The 16,857-nt window shown below is 40.1% G+C and overlaps 1 protein-coding gene across 2 annotated transcripts; it reads left to right on the top strand.

Moving 5' to 3' along the window:
- The first annotated feature begins 346 nt into the window (after positions 1-346).
- Positions 347-16,845, top strand: LOC133652496 (D-amino-acid oxidase-like). Of its 2 annotated transcripts, XM_062051304.1 has the most exons (12): positions 347-458; positions 2,583-2,778; positions 2,852-2,966; positions 3,083-3,159; positions 3,237-3,302; positions 7,488-7,553; positions 10,477-10,531; positions 10,616-10,720; positions 10,807-10,883; positions 10,990-11,107; positions 15,703-15,801; positions 15,872-16,845. In XM_062051304.1, the coding sequence occupies exons 2-12, from the start codon at positions 2,585-2,587 to the stop codon at positions 15,995-15,997; spliced, it is 1,098 nt and encodes a 365-aa protein (XP_061907288.1). In that variant the 5' UTR covers positions 347-458; positions 2,583-2,584; the 3' UTR covers positions 15,998-16,845. The 2 variants fall into 2 exon arrangements, with proteins under 2 accessions (XP_061907288.1, XP_061907289.1); XM_062051305.1 differs by lacking the exon at positions 7,488-7,553 and having other exon boundaries at positions 15,872-16,844.
- Positions 16,846-16,857: the final 12 nt, after the last annotated feature.

Here is a 16,857-nt window from a genome sequence, read left to right as displayed (position 1 = left end):
GCAAGACAAGAACTAAAACACTACACACAGGAAAACACAAAAAAACTCAAAATGAGTCACAGCGTGACGTGACAGGTCGTGACAGGACACCTAGTTTGAGAAAAGAGCTATATTGTTGCATGCTTGGTTATGGTTTGAATTCATATCCAACACTTGTGAGAACAACTTTTTACTGTCTGCTGGGTTTCATTTTTTAATGTTTTCTGCTTGTGGTCTGCCTCTGGATTTTTTAAATGGAAAAAAATGTGCCTTGGCTCAAAAAAGGTTGAAAATCACTGCACTACATACTACAAGCAAATGTTGTTGAACTAATGCCTCATTCGCTTATATAGATGCCAATCAAATTTGTGGTCCAATAGATTAACCGAAAGGGAGATATACTCCGCCCCTTAAATATGACAGTCGCACAGTTCGTAGCTCCGCACTGTTTCTCCACTTCCGCCCTGACGGTACAATAAGTAAGTACCCTTTTTTTAAAACTTTTACTCTATGTGAGTGAGTTTGTATAACAGTGCTGCGCGCTATGCACTATAAACTTTTCAACTTAGTGACGTAGTTTTGTTTGAATTATTAGCAAGGTTGTTGTGTTCGCATCCGTGTTGGAGTGATTTGAAGACATAGTTCTCTAACTGTTAAACTTTTAGTGTCACAACCTATCTATCTAGCTAAGTACAGTACTACTGTCGATAATACCGATACGAGGGTATAGTATCGGTTTGATGAGATTAATAAATATCAGTTATCGTCTATATTTTCTCAAATGTTTGTGTGTTTTTGTTGTGCTGGTCAAAGATGTATATATTTAGAGATTTCAGTATTGTTTACAAACTCAGGGAATAAGTTATTGGACGCAGAAATAATTTAAAGGATTAGAATGAGAGTCGATGGCAGTTTTTCTATGCTTTTGTTTACATATAAGATTTATGGTTTAGGTTTATTTAGTAAAACGTGTCCGAAAAGGAGTAGGAAGAAGCAAAGCTTATTTCATCCTACCCCTGTTCCATTTCATAGCAATTACTAACACATTTGTTCACTCCCTGTTCTCAATTTGTACACACTTCAACTCCGTCAATAATAAATAACAAAGTTCTCAAAAAATAAATAGTTAAATAAGTTGTAATTAACATAGTGAGATGAATACGATTATCTCATTTTCAATAAGGTTCATAATGTTTATCCGAATTCTCCTTCTTTGTACCTTGTAAACACCTTGAGTTAAAACAATTTCTTAAAATCAATCAATCAATGTTTACTTATATATCCCTAAATCACGAGTGTCTCAAAGGGCTGCACAAGCCACAACGACATCCTCGGTTCAGATCCCACTTCAGGGCAAGAAAAAACTCAACCCAATGGGATGGCAATGAGAAACCTTGGAGAACCCCCTCACCCCCCGCGACCGGTGCAATGGACGTCGAGTGGATCTAGCATAATATTGTGAGAGTCCTGTCCATAGTGGATCTAACATAATAGTGTGAGAGTCCAGTCCATAGTCCATGATCTAACATAATAGTGGGAGTCCAGTCCATAGTGGGGCCAGCAGGAGATCATCTTGAGCAGAGACAGGTCAGCAGCGCAGAGACGTCCCCAACTGATGCACAGATGAGTGGTCCACCCTGGGTCCCGACTTTAGACAGCTAGTGCGTCGTCTGTGGTCACCGAATCTGTGCCCCTCCCCTCTCCACGAAGGAGGGGGGGGGGGGGGCAGAACAGAAAAGAAACGGCAGATCAACTGGTCTAAAAGGGGGGTCTATTTAAAGGCTAGAGTATACAAATTAGTTTTAAGATGGGACTTAAATGCTTCTACTGAGGTAGCATCTCTAACTGTTATCGGGAGGGCATTCCATAGTACTGGAGCCCGAATAGAAAACACTCTATAGCCCGCAGACTTTTGTTTGGCTCTGAGAATCACTAATAAGCCAGAGTTCTTTGAACGCAGATTTCTTGCCGGGACATATGGTACAATACAATTAGCGAGATAGGCTGGAGCTAGACCGTGTAGTATTTTATACGTAAGTAGTAAAACCTTAAAGTCACATCTTAAGTACACAGGAAGCCAGTGCAGGTGAGCCAGTATAGGCGTAATATGATCAAACTTTCTGGTGCACCTAGTAACCGTAACAAAATAATGGTTATCCACTATTCCGATATACTTTCAATTCGATATGTATCATATTAGTACTTTGTTTGACTTTGCTTAATTCATTCCATAATTTAATTCCGCATACTGATATGCTAAAGGTTTTAAGTGTTGTGCATGCAAACAAATGATTTGAAATTCTATTTTTCTCTAAGGATATATTGCTCTTCCTTTTTTGAGAAGAAGTGTTTTACATTTTTGCATAACTGATTATAGTTTTCCTTATACATAATTTTAGCTGTTTTCAAATTCACCGTATTATAACAATGAAAGCCATGATAATTTTGGTAACAGAAAATGTAATATGAAGTGTTCCATCCATCCATTTACTACCGCTTGTCCCTTTTTGGGTCGCGGGGGGTGCTGGAGCCTATCTCAGCTGCATTCGGGCGGAAGGCGGGGTACATCGTTAAATAAGCATGATGATATTGTGCCATTGCAGACATGCGTGTTGCTATAATCGGCGCTGGAGTCATTGGACTGTCCACTGCTCAGAGTATATATGAGCAGTACCACTCCATTGTTAGTCCACTGACCATTGAGGTGTATGCAGACCGCTTCACCCCACTGACCACCAGTGATGGCGCGGCAGGCTTTTGGCAGCCATACCTTGATGACAAGGGCAATCTAAAGGAAAGGTACTAATGTCGCCTTAACTTAAATTAACCCGTTTCTTTACATTTGTCATTGCTACATCTTCCTCCCCTTTAGGGAATGGAATAAACAGACCTTTGACTACTTGCTCAGTTGCCTCAGTTCACCCGAGTCTATAAAAATGGGTGTTTTCCTCCAGTCTGGCTACAACCTCTGCAAGGAACAAAAACCTGTGAGTAAAGATTTGCTCTTGACACGCCCAATTCACACCTGAAAGATAAGATTCGATCTTATCTCAAAGTTGTTTAAGGTGAATCTTGCTCATGTGTTGTTTTTTTCTTTGTGCAGGACCCATCCTTTAAAGATATAGTCCTCGGCTTTAGACGTCTCTCAGAGCGTGAGCTGAAGATGTTTCCTGGCTACAGGTAGAGTTGTGGTTGTCAATATAGACATTAGACAGTCATCCAAGCCAATTATTCTGTCAATGTCCTCCCCTTTTTAGCTGTGGGTGGTTCCACACTAGTCTCATGTTGGAGGGTAAAACATACCTACCCTGGTTAATGGACTGGTAAGTATCTAACTCGCACTAAAAGGTCAACTGTAACACACATTTGAATCATTTGATTAATATGTCATTGATTAATTCCCTTTTGTTTGATAAAAGTCCCCTCAGCCTTCCTGTGATTGACTGGTGACTATTGGGTTGTGCAATACAGTTGATATATGATATAAATGATATAAAGTTGGCCAACAATAGAGCTTTTAACATTATATCTTAATAATGCATGTTGATGACACATTCCAGCACAGTATTTGTTTAGGAGCTAACTGCTAATGTCCCTCCACAGTGCAGCTTCGGAAATCACTAATCCTCGCCTCCATGACTGCAGTTGAACTGTGTTTCTTCAGAGTATCATTATCACTGGATGACAAGCTTGATGGAAAATGCGCGCAAACAGTTCAGTCACACGCCATTTGTGTTCCAGCTTTCTACAAGATAGTTTAAGAGCTCTGGTTTCTTCTGGAAACCTCAGGGATACGCCTTTTTAGGGGCCTTTTTTTAGCCTTAGCGGTGCTATACTAGTAATGGTTTTGCGCTGGGCATCGTTAAAGTTGTTAGTGAGGTTATCGATAGAGCCCACAAAATTTGGGAATGGCGCCATTACAGAAGGCAGTAGGCCAGTAAGAGTCGTAGTTGTGACAGCATTAATGTTGCAGCTGCTGATTGATTGATTGATTGAGACTTTTATTAGTAGGTTGCACAGTGAAGTACATATTCTGTACAATTGACCACTAAATGGTAACACCCGAATAAGTTTTTCAACTTGTTTAAGTCGGGGTCCACTTAAATTGATTCATGATACAGATATATACTATCATATATACTATCATCCTAATACAGTCATCACACAAGATAATCACATTGAATTATTTACATTATTTACAATCAGGGGTGTGGAGGGGGGGGGGGGATATGGACATCAAGTAGTGGAGAGAGAGAGAGAGAGAGAGAGAGAGAGAGAGAGAGAGAGAGAGAGAGAGAGAGAGAGAGAGAGAGAGAGAGAGAGAGAGAGAGAGAGAGAGAGAGAGAGAGAGATCAGAAGGCATAAGAAAAAGTATCTGCATTTGATTGTTTACATTTGATTATTAGCAATCCGGGGAGGGTGTTAGTTTAGGGTTGTAGCTGCCTGGAGGTGAACTTTTTTTGCGGTTTTGAAGGAGGATAGAGATGCCCTTTCTTTTATACCTGTTGGGAGCGCATTCCACATTGATGTGGCATAGAAAGAGAATGAGTTAAGACCTTTGTTAGTTCGGAATCTGGGTTTAACGTGGTTAGTGGAGCTCCCCCTGGTGTTGTGGTTATGGCGGTCATTTACGTTAAGGAAGTAGTTTGACATGTACTTCGGTATCAGGGAGGTGTAGCGGATTTTATAGACTAGGCTCAGTGCTAGTTGTTTAACTCTGTCCTCCACCTTGAGCCAGCCCACTTTAGAGAAGTGGGTAGGAGTGAGGTGGGATCTGGGGTGGAGGTCTAGAAGTAACCTGACTAGCTTGTTCTGAGATGTTTGGAGTTTAGATTTGAGGGTTTTGGAGGTGCTGGGGTACCAGGAGGTGCATGCGTAATCGAAAAAGGGTTGAACGAGAGTTCCCGCCAGAATCCTCAAGGTGCTTTTGTTGACCAGAGAGGAAATTCTGTAGAGAAATCTCGTTCGTTGGTTAACCTTTTTGATTACCTTGGTTGCCATTTTATCACAGGAAAGGTTAGCCTCTAGAATGGAACCTAGGTAGGTGACCTCATCTTTCCTGGTGATAACAATGTCACCTACTTTTATGGTGAAGTCATTGACTTTCTTAAGTTTGATGTGGGACCCAAACAGGATGGATTCTGTTTTACCCAAGTGTATGGATAGCTTGTTGTCAGCGAGCCAGGTGCAAGTTCTACAGAGGTCAGCACTGAGGATTTTCTCCACCTGTGACTTGTCCTTGCCGGATACCAGCAAGGCAGAGTCATCCGCAAACAAAAACAATTCACAGTCGCATGCCGATGACATGTCGTTTATGTATATTAGGAACAGTAAAGGTCCCAATATACTGCCTTGGGGGACTCCACAGCTCACAGAGAGGGGGGGGACACGGTGCCGTTCACCTCTACCACCTGCTCCCTCCCCTCCAAGTAAGATTGCATCCAGCTCCATGAGGTTTTGTTAAATCCGATTGCTCTGAGCTTATCCAACAGTATAGCGTGGTTAACGGTGTCAAAGGCCTTCTGAAGGTCCAGCATGACCATGCCGCAGTATTTGCCCGCGTCCACCTCATGTTTGATGTGTTCGGTCAGATAGAGAAGGCATGTGTCAGTGGAGTGGTTAGTTCTGAAGCCGGATTGGAATTTGTACATGAGTTTATTAGTGGCAAGGTAACTATCGACCTGTTCATAAACTATTTTCTCCATTACTTTCGAAACGGAACTGAGAATAGAAACAGGTCGGTAGTTGCCAGGTTCCAATTTGCTTCCTTTTTTAAAGAGGGGAGTTACTCTTGCTATCTTAAAATCTTTTGGTACTTGGCCTTGTGTAATTGATAGGTTTATTATGTGCGTGATGCTGAAGCATTAGTTATTAGTAGCTTGTTGACAATGAGTCAGAACTTCACATTTTATAAGGTAATCATCGGACATTACTTTAGTGTACGGGAGTACCATAACTTTGGAGGTGGTGACACCCAGGACAAGGACTAGGTCTATCGTATCACCATTGCGATGCGTGGGTTCATTTATTATTTGTGTAAGACCAGAGCTATCAATTATAGTCTGGAGCGCCACGCACAGAGGGTCTGACGGGGTATTCATATGGATATTAAAATGTTCCATTATAATTATATTACCTGCATGCATCACTAGATCAGCGACAAACTCTGAAAATTCACTGATAAAGTCAGAATAGGGCCCAGGTGGGCGATAGATAACAGCCGGACAGAGAGGTGACAGAGAGGTGACAGACCTCATAGTAAGCACCTCAAATGATCTATCTTAGGGGTAAGGTCAAGGTTTTCATTGGATATTAGTGCGACCCCTCCCCCCCTTCTAAGAGGACGGGCAATATGTGCACTGTTATAGTTAGGAGGAGATGCTTCGTTAAGCGGGAAAAATTCATCTGGTTTTAGCCAAGTTTTGCTGAGACCAAAGACGTTAAGATTGTTGTTTCTAATGAACTCATTAACTAATAACGTTTTGAGAGACAATGATCTTACGTTTAAAAAGCCCATATTATAGGTAGTGGGCTGTTTTGAGGAATTTTTGTTAATGGTAACTTGGGATAGGTTGATTGGCAACACTAAATTGGCCCTAGTATGTGAATGTGAGTGTGAATGCTGTCTGTCTATCTGTGTTGGCCCTGTGATGAGGTGGCGACTTGTCCAGGGTGTACCCCGCCTTCCGCCCGAATGAAGCTGAGATAGGCTCCAGCACCCCCCGCGACCCCAAAAGGGACAAGCGGTAGAAAATGGATGGAGGGATGGATGGTATTGGTAGTAGTGATATTAATAAAGTTACAGTTATTTTGTGTAATGCGCCTTAAGTAATTTCAATCACATCTAAGAATTGATATCATGGGGATCTTAAGATCCTTTGCTTGGTGCTGCGATAGATTGAACGCGTCATAATTTGCCACCTCAGTAGAATACATGTTCACCTCTGGCACACTCACTACAGAAAAAACATTATGTGAGTTATGTATTATTCTATGAGAAATGCTATGTGTGCAGCAGTGGCGTGCGGTGAGGTTAATGTCTGGTGAGGCACTGCATCATCACAGTCAGATTTACAAACATATGAACCCTAAATAGTATCTTATTCACCATGTTATTCGCAGCAGTTAACGGGTTATGTTTAAAAGCTCATACCAGCATTCTTTACACAACTGTAGCACACAAAAAAGCACATTTAATAAAAAAAACATTATTATGGTCTTACCTTTCTTGCTGGAGTCGGACATCCACACAGCCAGCCTTTGCGTGTGTACCACGCCGTTTGAAAAGAACGGGTCTTCTGTCCCGAAGTCAAAAGCAAACCTTTTAGCTCCGGCGTTGGTATACCTTTAATTATTACCTCCTGCTTCGATTGAAAGTCCAGTTTAGAAAACTGTTTTATTTTACATATGTAATCCTCCATGTTTTTAATAAAAGTCCAGGCGAGAGGAAATAAACAATCGCTGACTTGCAAACTTTTTTTTTTTTTTTTTTTTTCTCCTGCGGCGAGGAATGATCTCTGGGATCACTACCGCCCTCTACCACCAGGAGGCCGGATTACAGCGAGCCTCAGACAGTACGTTTTTTGCAGCAGTTTTATGAATGCTCAGCACAAGAAATACGTTACACGCATACAGTTTTTGACAAAATACACTGTACATTATATACCTCAGCTAACTAAACTATGCCATAGTTTAGTTAGCTGATATAATTCATATAGCAATACAGTCTCACTGCACAGCAGCTCAGCAGTTAGCCGAGTCATTGTGCACAATCCATGTTGAGGCACAAATCAGTGACGTGCCTCAACTGGCTGCTGATCACCGCACCGTCTCTTCTCAGTATTTGAACGGCAAATGTGAAAATAAAAATAAAAATAATCTAAAACTGGTGAAGTTAAATGGAAAATAACTTTAGTATAATCACTGGATACATATAACAATTTAATTCATTTTTTTTTCTTTTTACATTTTTTTTCTTTCCACTGGTGTGCAGGAACTTTGCAGCGCTGGTTAGTTCTAGCTTAAGTGACTCTTCACCCGGGTTAACAGACACTGTAATTGCCTGTGTCCGAGCTTGCTCTTGTGTAGTGACTCAAATAGTGATCTATATTTCTGGAAAGAGTGATGGTGCCTTCCCGGTTAGGGTAAAGGCCGTCCTTCCTCAGCAAGCGCGGTTTGCCCCAGAAAGAGGGCCAATTATCAAAAAAGTTAGTCTCTGTTCTCTACAAAAACTAGCGAGCCACTTATTAAGCGAAACTAATCTGCTATATCTCTCATCATTGCCTCTCGCAGGCAGGGGGCCAGAGAGAAGTACTCGATACCGGGACATCTTTCTAGCGAGATTACAAGTCTGAGCTATGTTCCTCTTTGCAATCTCTGACTGTCTCATCCTAGTGTCATTTGGAGCCGATGTGTACAACTATGTTCGCGTAGCTAATGATGCGATTAGCCTTTTGTGCGTGTTTACTAGGCCTGTTGCGAGTCAGTTCCCTAGGACTATCTTCAATGTCAGATGCTCTGGCCCACTTAATTATGACTGGTTTACTAAACTGTATGTTCTGGGTGATGGAGTTCCCTATGACTAAGGTGTGGTGCCTGGTAGACTGGGGTGTAGGACTAGCTAAAGGGCTAAATCAATTATGCGTCTCAACCGGTTCACCAGTTGTAGGCCGCTTAGGGCTGCTACAAGCTGAGCGAGTCAGCACGCTACAGCTAATGCTAGCAAACGTGTCAGCGGCGTCTAAAGTTACGAAATTACTCTGCTCTGACTGGTAGACACGGTCCTCTAGTAGGGCCATTTATGAAAACGGTGCACGAAGAGCAGGGAGCCATACTTGCGTTGTTTCTTTCACCGAGTTGAGTTTTTGCTATCTTCGGAGTAGTAGCAGCAGCGTGAGGGAGCAGACGCCTTAGGAGCGTAGTTGCCTTTGACCGCGACTAGCTCAGCTTTGTTAGCTTAGCAGTTAGCTAGCTGAGAGAGAGGCAGTGAGACAGTGGGTGCTTTGTAAGTTTGGTAAGACTAATACATATGTTTGTGGAGGAATAAAGAAAGCTGTAAAACAATTAGAATCACACAGATAGAAAGATAGCATTTAGCTTTTTTCGCAGCAGCGAGCAACGGCAGATTTTTTTCCGGACGTGACGTTATACGTACGATATTGTTACTCTGCATTTCTGTGTTTTTGTGGAATTAAAGTTGTGATCCAAAATTTTGAACGTATTAAATATCAACATTGATATGACCAATACTGCTTCTGTAACTAATTGGTATTGGATTGATACCCAAATTTGTTGTATTGCCCAAAACTAATGTAAAGTGTCCAAACAACACAAAAATATGCTTATTACATTTCAAGAGAAGTGTAGATAGAACCATGTTACAACAGAAAGCAGCTATGAACAGTAAATTAGCAAGTAGATTAATAATAATTTTGAGAAAACAATACAACTCAAAATTACGCAATATATTAAAGCCAAATTAAATGGTTTTGTAACCTGTTTTGAAATGGTTCTATTATCATTATCATACCTAATAATATATTGTGATATACAGTACAGGCCAAAAGTTTGGACACACCTTCTCATTCAATGGGTTTTCTTTATTTCCATGACTATTTACATTGTAGATTGTCACTGAAGGCATCAAAACTATGAATGAACACATGTGGAGTTATGTACTTAACAAAAAAAGGTGAAATAAATGAAAACATGTTTTATATTCTAGTTTCTTCAAAATAGCCTCCCTTTGCTCTGATTACTGTTTTGCACACTCTTGGCATTCTCTCGATGAGCTTCAAGAGGTAGTCACCTGAAAGGGTTTTCACTTCTCAGGTGTCATAGTTTTGATGCGTTCAGTGACAATCTACAATCATGAAAAAAAAGAAAACGCATTGAAATGAGAAGGTGTGTCCAAACCTTTGGCCTGTACTGTATATCGTTATTGCAGGATGCAGCAATATAAATCGTGATATAGATTTTAGGCCATATCGCCCATCCCTGACCAGTCCAAAGTCAGCTGGGATAAACTCCAGCTCGCCGGTGACTGTAATAAGGACAAGTGGTTTAGAAAGTGGATGCGCAGTAAGTCGTGTCAAGAGTTTGTATAAACTTTTATAAGCTGAATTGAACTTGACAAAGTTAATGTTTAGTTTGTAGCAGCTTGTATTTTGGTGAGCCGTTATACAATGAAAAGAGAACATTCCTGACTCTTTTTTTTCCCCACTCGTAAATGTTGATAGAACGTAGTAAAAGTACTTTTTAGATGAGGGTCTAAAAAAAAACAGGCAATCGAGTACAAATACTATTTTGAGAACATGTTTAATGAATAATGATATTTTATTGCAAAAGTGCTGTCTGTACTTTTGAATAGCCAGTAATTCTAGCTGCCATATATTCACATCAGTTCAGACATATTGACTAGCATGAATACAAAGTTACTGATTAGCACAAGTGTTTAAAGTGATGTTTTTTTTACATCTGCTTCCTTGTCCTCTTCAGGTTGCAAAAACGAGGTGTGAAATTTTATCACAGGAAAATTGGCTCATTTACAGAGGTTGGCCTTAGAATTTTGTTGTCCTGTCGAACATATATTTACACATCATTCCAAAGAATTCACATTGTTTTGCTTTCTATTTAGCTGTCCAAAAATGGTGCAGATGTGATCATAAACTGCACTGGTGTAAGAGCCGGAGAGCTCCAGCATGACCCTGAACTTAAGCCAGCCCGTGGACAAATAATTAAGGTTAGGGTAATCACCATATTTATTTGTATTCGAATAGTAAGGAGTAGTAAGGTACAAACGTTTGTATTTACATTCCTATTTTTCAGGTCGATGCCCCATGGCTGAAGCACTGGATTTTGACCCACGATTCAAGTATATACAACTCACCGTACATCATCCCAGGGTAGCGTCCGTGAGACAGAACAGCAGTACCATGTAGTGTCTTGTAGTGTAGCACTTTTAGTTAGACGTTTAGTGTACACGTGTTACTCTCTGCACTCTGTTTTCAGGAGTAGTCTCGTGACAGTCGGTGGGTTGTTCCAGTTGGACAACTGGAATGAGCACAATAGTCCCACTGATCATGAAAACATTTGGGAAAAGGCTTGCCAGCTGGAGCCTAGTCTAAAGGTAACAATTTTGCCCATAGTTAACTATCAGTTCTGGCATTGTTTTTTTGAGAGCACAGTTATTGTAACCTGACTCTCGCCAGACCCGTGTAGTTTGCTGAGCTCCACACAAGGATCTGGGACTTCTCAATGGGAGATGTATTACAGAAGGCGGGGCCTTGTAAAAAAATCATTGTATGTGATTGGATAAACCACTTGTCCGTTATCTTGAATGACGTGCTACTTCAACCACTCACATCCAAATCAACCCGTGACGCCGATGAGAGCGACGCTGGGAAATCCAAAACAGAACAGCCGACATATTGGATAACGACAGAGCGAAAAGTTAATAAATGCCTTCAAAACCGTTCTATGTTCATCTTTTAAAGAATTAGAATTCGATAGATTTGACAAAATAGTTGCAATAGCAGAATCAATGTCAGCACACGACTCCTTGCTGCGTGCCGTCATTGTTGTTTGAATCAAACAGTCGCTTCGGCGCTATGTCACTTTTATGAAATCCCGCCCGGCAATCCTGATTGGTTCATTATTTTTTGCTATCTTGAAGGAGTTTGCATTGCCCTCGAGCCCAGATCCTTGCGTGGAGCTCAGCGAACTACAAGGATCTGGCGAGAGTCAGGTTACAGGTATTGGGGAATCCCACAAATAATCAGTCCCACTAAGGCCGACGGTGGGCCTCAGGTTGGTACGGCAAGCTCACAAGGGTGTCTTACAATAGTTGACTATTCGACGATTTGAATCGTTGGACATTGAATCCTCCTCCTCCCTCCGTGAAAGGAAGGCAAGTTGAGTACCCGAGACTCCTAGCGTACAGCAGGTGTTAAAGGAGGATGTTCTGAGATGGGCGACGTGCACCGCCGGACTGGATTCCCACGTCGCACACGGAATCCGCCGTGATAAAACAGATTCTTGATTATCGGGAAAAATCTCAGATTTTCGCCTGAGTGCAGCTGGGATAAGTTCCAGTCCCCCGGGACCCTATAAAGGGACAAGTGGTAGAAATGGATAGATGGATGGTTGAGGAGTCTCTGATGTCTGAACTGCTTTCCATCCATCCATTTTCTACCGCTTGTCCCTTTCGGGGTTGCGGGGGGTGCGGGAGCCTATCTCAGCTGCACTCTGAACTGCTTTACGTGCGCTAAAAAAAAACAAAGAAAAGGGCCAAAGTAGGGGTGTGGGAAAAAATCGATTCGAATTTGAATCGCGATTCTCACGTTGTGCGATTCAGAATCGATTCTCATTTTTTTATTTTTTTTTATTTATTTTTTATTTTTTTATTAAAAAAAAAAAAGTTTTATTAATCAATCCAACAAAACAATACACAGCAATACCATAACAATGCAATCCAATTCCAAAACCAAACCCGACCCAGCAACACTCAGAACTTCAATAAACTAAGCAATTGAGAGGAGACACAAACACGACACAGAACAAACCAAAAGTAGTGAAACAAAAATGAATATTATCAACAACAGTATCAATATTAGTTACAATTTCAACATAGCAGTGATTAAAAATCCCTCACTGACATTATCATTAGACATTTATAAATACATAAAAAATGAACAATAGTGTAATAGTGGCTTACACTTGCATCACATCTCATAACCTTGACAACACACTGTGTCCAATATTTTCACAAAGATAAAATAAGTCATATTTTTGGTTCATTTAATAGTTAAAACAAATTTACATTATTGCAATCAGTTGATAAAACATTGTCCTTTACAATTATAAAAGCTTTTTACAAAAATCTACTACTCTGCTTGCATGTCAGCAGACTGGGGTAGATCCTGCTGAAATCCTATGTATTGAATGAATGGAGAATCGTTTTGAATCGGGAAAAAAATTGTTTTTGAATCGAGAATCGGGAAAAAAATTGTTTTTAAATCGAGAATCGTGTTGAATTGAAAGAAAAAAAAATCGATGTTGAATCGAATCGTGACCCCAAGAATCGATATTTAATCGAATCGTGGGACACCCAAAGATTCACAGCCCTAGGCCAAAGTAAAAATGTAGGATTTTAAGCAAAATGCAGCACCATGAGTGAAGAGTTTAGTGTCATGATCTCACATGACAGTTTGGACTCTCTTCTTTATTTTCCTGTTTTGCATCATTTCCTGTTCAGTGCTCCTATATTTTGTTCCATTTTCTGTGTGTCTCTACTCTCAGCCGCTTTGCCTCTGGATTGAACGCTGATTTTCGCACCTACCCCTTGTTTAATGATTGTAGACACACCTGCTGGCAATGTCTGATGTTTGCTGTGTCACATCGAATTGCATTGTGTTGTTTTGTTGTGTTCTGCAAGTTTTCGTGTCTCCCGGCTTGGACTGCTGGTGCTCTTAGTTTTGTCTTGCATTTGTATTTGCATAAAAGGACCGCTCCACCTGCATATTGCCTGCCATATCTGCATCCTAGGGTCATGCGGTGTAGTACCCCGGCATTAAAACAGTCAAAATTCACAGACTCTGTTTGCGCGCGCAAATTAACTGTTTTTATTGATGAGGTGATGAGAGTTGTATTTATGGGCCATGCCACCATATAGGGTTGGGCGATACATCAAGTTTGTAAGATATATATCGACATATTTTTAAACAAGATATGAATTAAGAAAATATCATAATATCGATATAATTTATTTCATTATTTAAAATGACCAAACACCGCTTATTTGTTGTGTTCCTTGTTCTCCCCCACTTCCCTTTCCCTCTCAACATCCATGGGCTACTAGTAAAACCCTCCCCGTCCTCCTTCCAAGACGGGCATGCACGTATAAGAACATCCATGATTGGTTGGTTGTTTACTATGATGAGTCACGATTGGTTGACATTAGGGCAAAACATTAGGGACAGGCCAATCAGAGGCTAGATAGGGCGAGGCATCGAACCGGTAAGGGAAATCACAACAGACATCCCAAATGACGAAGAGAGAGTCGTAGAAGAGAAGAGGGAATATTCAAGCGGGCGATTCATATACAGTATATTAAAAAACTAGTGGAAGATGGCAGTGGGATACTCTTCTTTAGGTTTTTCTTTTAGCGATGTAGACAACGTCCAGGATTGATTGATTGATTAAACTTTTATTAGTAGATTGCACAGTACAGTACATATTCCGTACAATTGAACACTAAATGGTAACACCCGAATAAGTTTTTCAACTTGTTTAAGTCGGGGTCCACGTTAATCAATTCATGGTAACCCACAATGCGTCTACTTGGCCACATTTGGACAAATGTATGCGCCTCGATAAAACATTAATTTGAGTTGTTTACCATGTAAGCCCAAATCAAAACTGTTCTCGAGTATATCGCACGAGAAATGCTGCCAAAAATGTAAGCCGAAGTGAGGAAGATCATAGCCGCACAGTCAAGTCACTTACTTGGCGCTGACCAGAACCGTACGTGTGTGACAGTGCATTACATCGTTGACTCGGAATTAAGAAGTGCCTGCCTGCAAATTTATTTTTTATCTGAGTTTGATACATTTTGTATTATTTGCACAGCTATGTTATTTACTTTACGTCTAAATAATATTTTTCTATTTTATTTACGTTATCTAATTCTGTGCTACTTAACAGTTTATTTTCTGTGCTGTTAATACCCATCTTGACTAATTGGGTTAATAAAAGTGCCACTAACTGTTAACAGTACAGTTGTCGGTAACACTTTAGTATGGGGAACATATTCACCATTAATTAGTTGCTTATTAAAGTAGCAAATACTTAATTTAGAGTTATTTTGACACAGAGGGACCAAATAAGGGTTAGGGTTACTAATAAGCAATAATTCTGAGGTTATTGAGGTAAGACTCTTAGTTAATGGCGAACTGGTTGTATAATAAGGCCATGCAGAATAAGGCATTAAGAAGTACTTAATAATGACTAATTAAGAGCCAATATGTTAATAAGCAACTAATTAATGGTGAATATGTGTTCCCCATACTAAAGTGTTCCCAGTTGTCATTCGCTTCAATTTCAGTGAATCACGCTCAAAAATGAATATCTTTATATGTGTACTTTCGCTGGAAAATATTGAGATACATATCGAATATCTAATTTAAGTAAAAATATATCGTCCAGCCCTACCGCCATATACTGTATAAGGTGTGGAGATCGCCTCGTTCAATAGATGGCAACGAGCTTTGCAGACACACCAGGACATTAAAAATGCAATAGTGAAGCCACCTTTTGGCAGGCCAAATGAAACAACTCAGCAGGCGAAATTTGGCCCACAGGCCCCACTTTGGGTACCCCTGGTCTAATTAATCAGATTCAACTATGATTATCTTTAGTCGAAGACACCCCTACGGTACTGTTCCCCATAGTTGATCAAGTAAATGTAAAGTACAGTTTGGTCAACTATTCACCCTTAATTGTAATTACATTAAGATGTGTTCAAGCGTATTTTTTTGTTCTGTTGAATTTGTTCTATATTAATCGCTTATGTTTTTTTTATTTTATTTTTTCCTGCATTAGCTTGTTCATGCCAAAACTGGTAAAAAACAAAACCAAACCATACCTTTTTAATTATGTATTCATGCAATTTTATCTTGTTGCCAATATAATTACTTTTATGTATTGTTTGTTTTCTGCCCTCAGCATGCCAGGAAAATGTACGACTGGAGCGGCCTCAGACCAGCCCGAAGCACAGTCCGACTGGAGAGAGAGACAATACAGTGCGGTGCCACGGCAGTAGAGGTGAATCCAAATCCAGATGTAGCCGTGTTATTGGTTCTCAGTATCTGAGTTTACTGTGTTTTTGCTGTAGGTGATTCACAACTATGGCCACGGAGGTTTTGGACTAACCATTCACAGAGGCTGTGCCCAGGAAGCTGCCAGGCTTTTGGGTCAGATCTTGGGACAAAAGAGTTGTGGACTGAAAGCTCACCTGTGAATTTGTGTTGGTGATTCGGTTGGAATTTTCTTTCCGGTGCCTAATGAAGCATACACTAATATGAGGTTCCTAACCATTAAGACCTCAGAACCCAATTTTTCCATTATAAAGGAGCTGGAGGCCCATTCAAAAATTAACACTAAATTAGTAATCTTACGGGTATTCAATAATTATATCTAAATCAAATCAAACTTTATTTGTATAGCACTTTCCATATATATAAAAAGTAGCACAAAGTAACCAACCTACAGTACTTACAGTTTACAGCCTTGTCAAATGATACAAAACCATATGTTAATCACAAAGATTACAATTTATTTAAGGAATAAACCTTAGGCTTGGGTCAGACTGATTAGAAAAATAAGTACTAACCGAATATACTGCATAAAAAGAGACTTATTAAGTTAAAGTTAAAGTACCACTGATAGTTTCACACACACACTAGGTGTGGTGAAATTACCCTCTGCATTTGACCCATCCCCTTGTTCCACCCACTGGGAGGTGAGGGGAGCAGTGAGCAGCAGCGGTGGCCACGCTCGGGAATAATTTTGGTAATTTAACTCCCAATTCCAACCCTTGATGCTGAGTGCCAAGCAGGGAGGTAATGGGTCCCAACTAACAAAATATACATTTGCATACCATTATGTTGTGCTGAAATAAGTATGTTTCTTATCTGTCAATAAAAAAAATTTAAAAAATATTGATTAAAATTATGAATTGCTAAAATTAATAAGTGCAAGCTAAATTATAATATACATCCATCCATCCATTTTCTACTGCTTGTAATAATATAAATGTTTCTTAAATAAACTGTCAATAAAATTAAAGTGAGAATGAAAATTTGGTCATAATTTTTGCAT

The sequence above is a fragment of the Entelurus aequoreus genome, linkage group LG06, assembly GCF_033978785.1.
Source record: "Entelurus aequoreus isolate RoL-2023_Sb linkage group LG06, RoL_Eaeq_v1.1, whole genome shotgun sequence".
In the NCBI taxonomy this organism is placed as follows: domain Eukaryota; kingdom Metazoa; phylum Chordata; class Actinopteri; order Syngnathiformes; family Syngnathidae; genus Entelurus; species Entelurus aequoreus.
This window is presented reverse-complemented; position numbering and strand designations above follow the sequence as displayed.

What these genes read in the sequence shown, in the direction of transcription:
- LOC133652496 (XM_062051304.1), top strand. Translation starts at nt 2,585, where the DNA reads ATGCGTGTTGCTATAATCGGCGCTGGAGTCATTGGACTGTCCACTGCT. An exon ending in CTACCCTGGTTAATGGACTG is followed by an intron (nt 3,303 to 7,487) that starts GTAAGTATCTAA and finishes TCCTGCGGCGAG; the next exon opens with GAATGATCTCTGGGATCACT. An exon ending in AAATTGGCTCATTTACAGAG is followed by an intron (nt 10,532 to 10,615) that starts GTTGGCCTTAGA and finishes CTTTCTATTTAG; the next exon opens with CTGTCCAAAAATGGTGCAGA.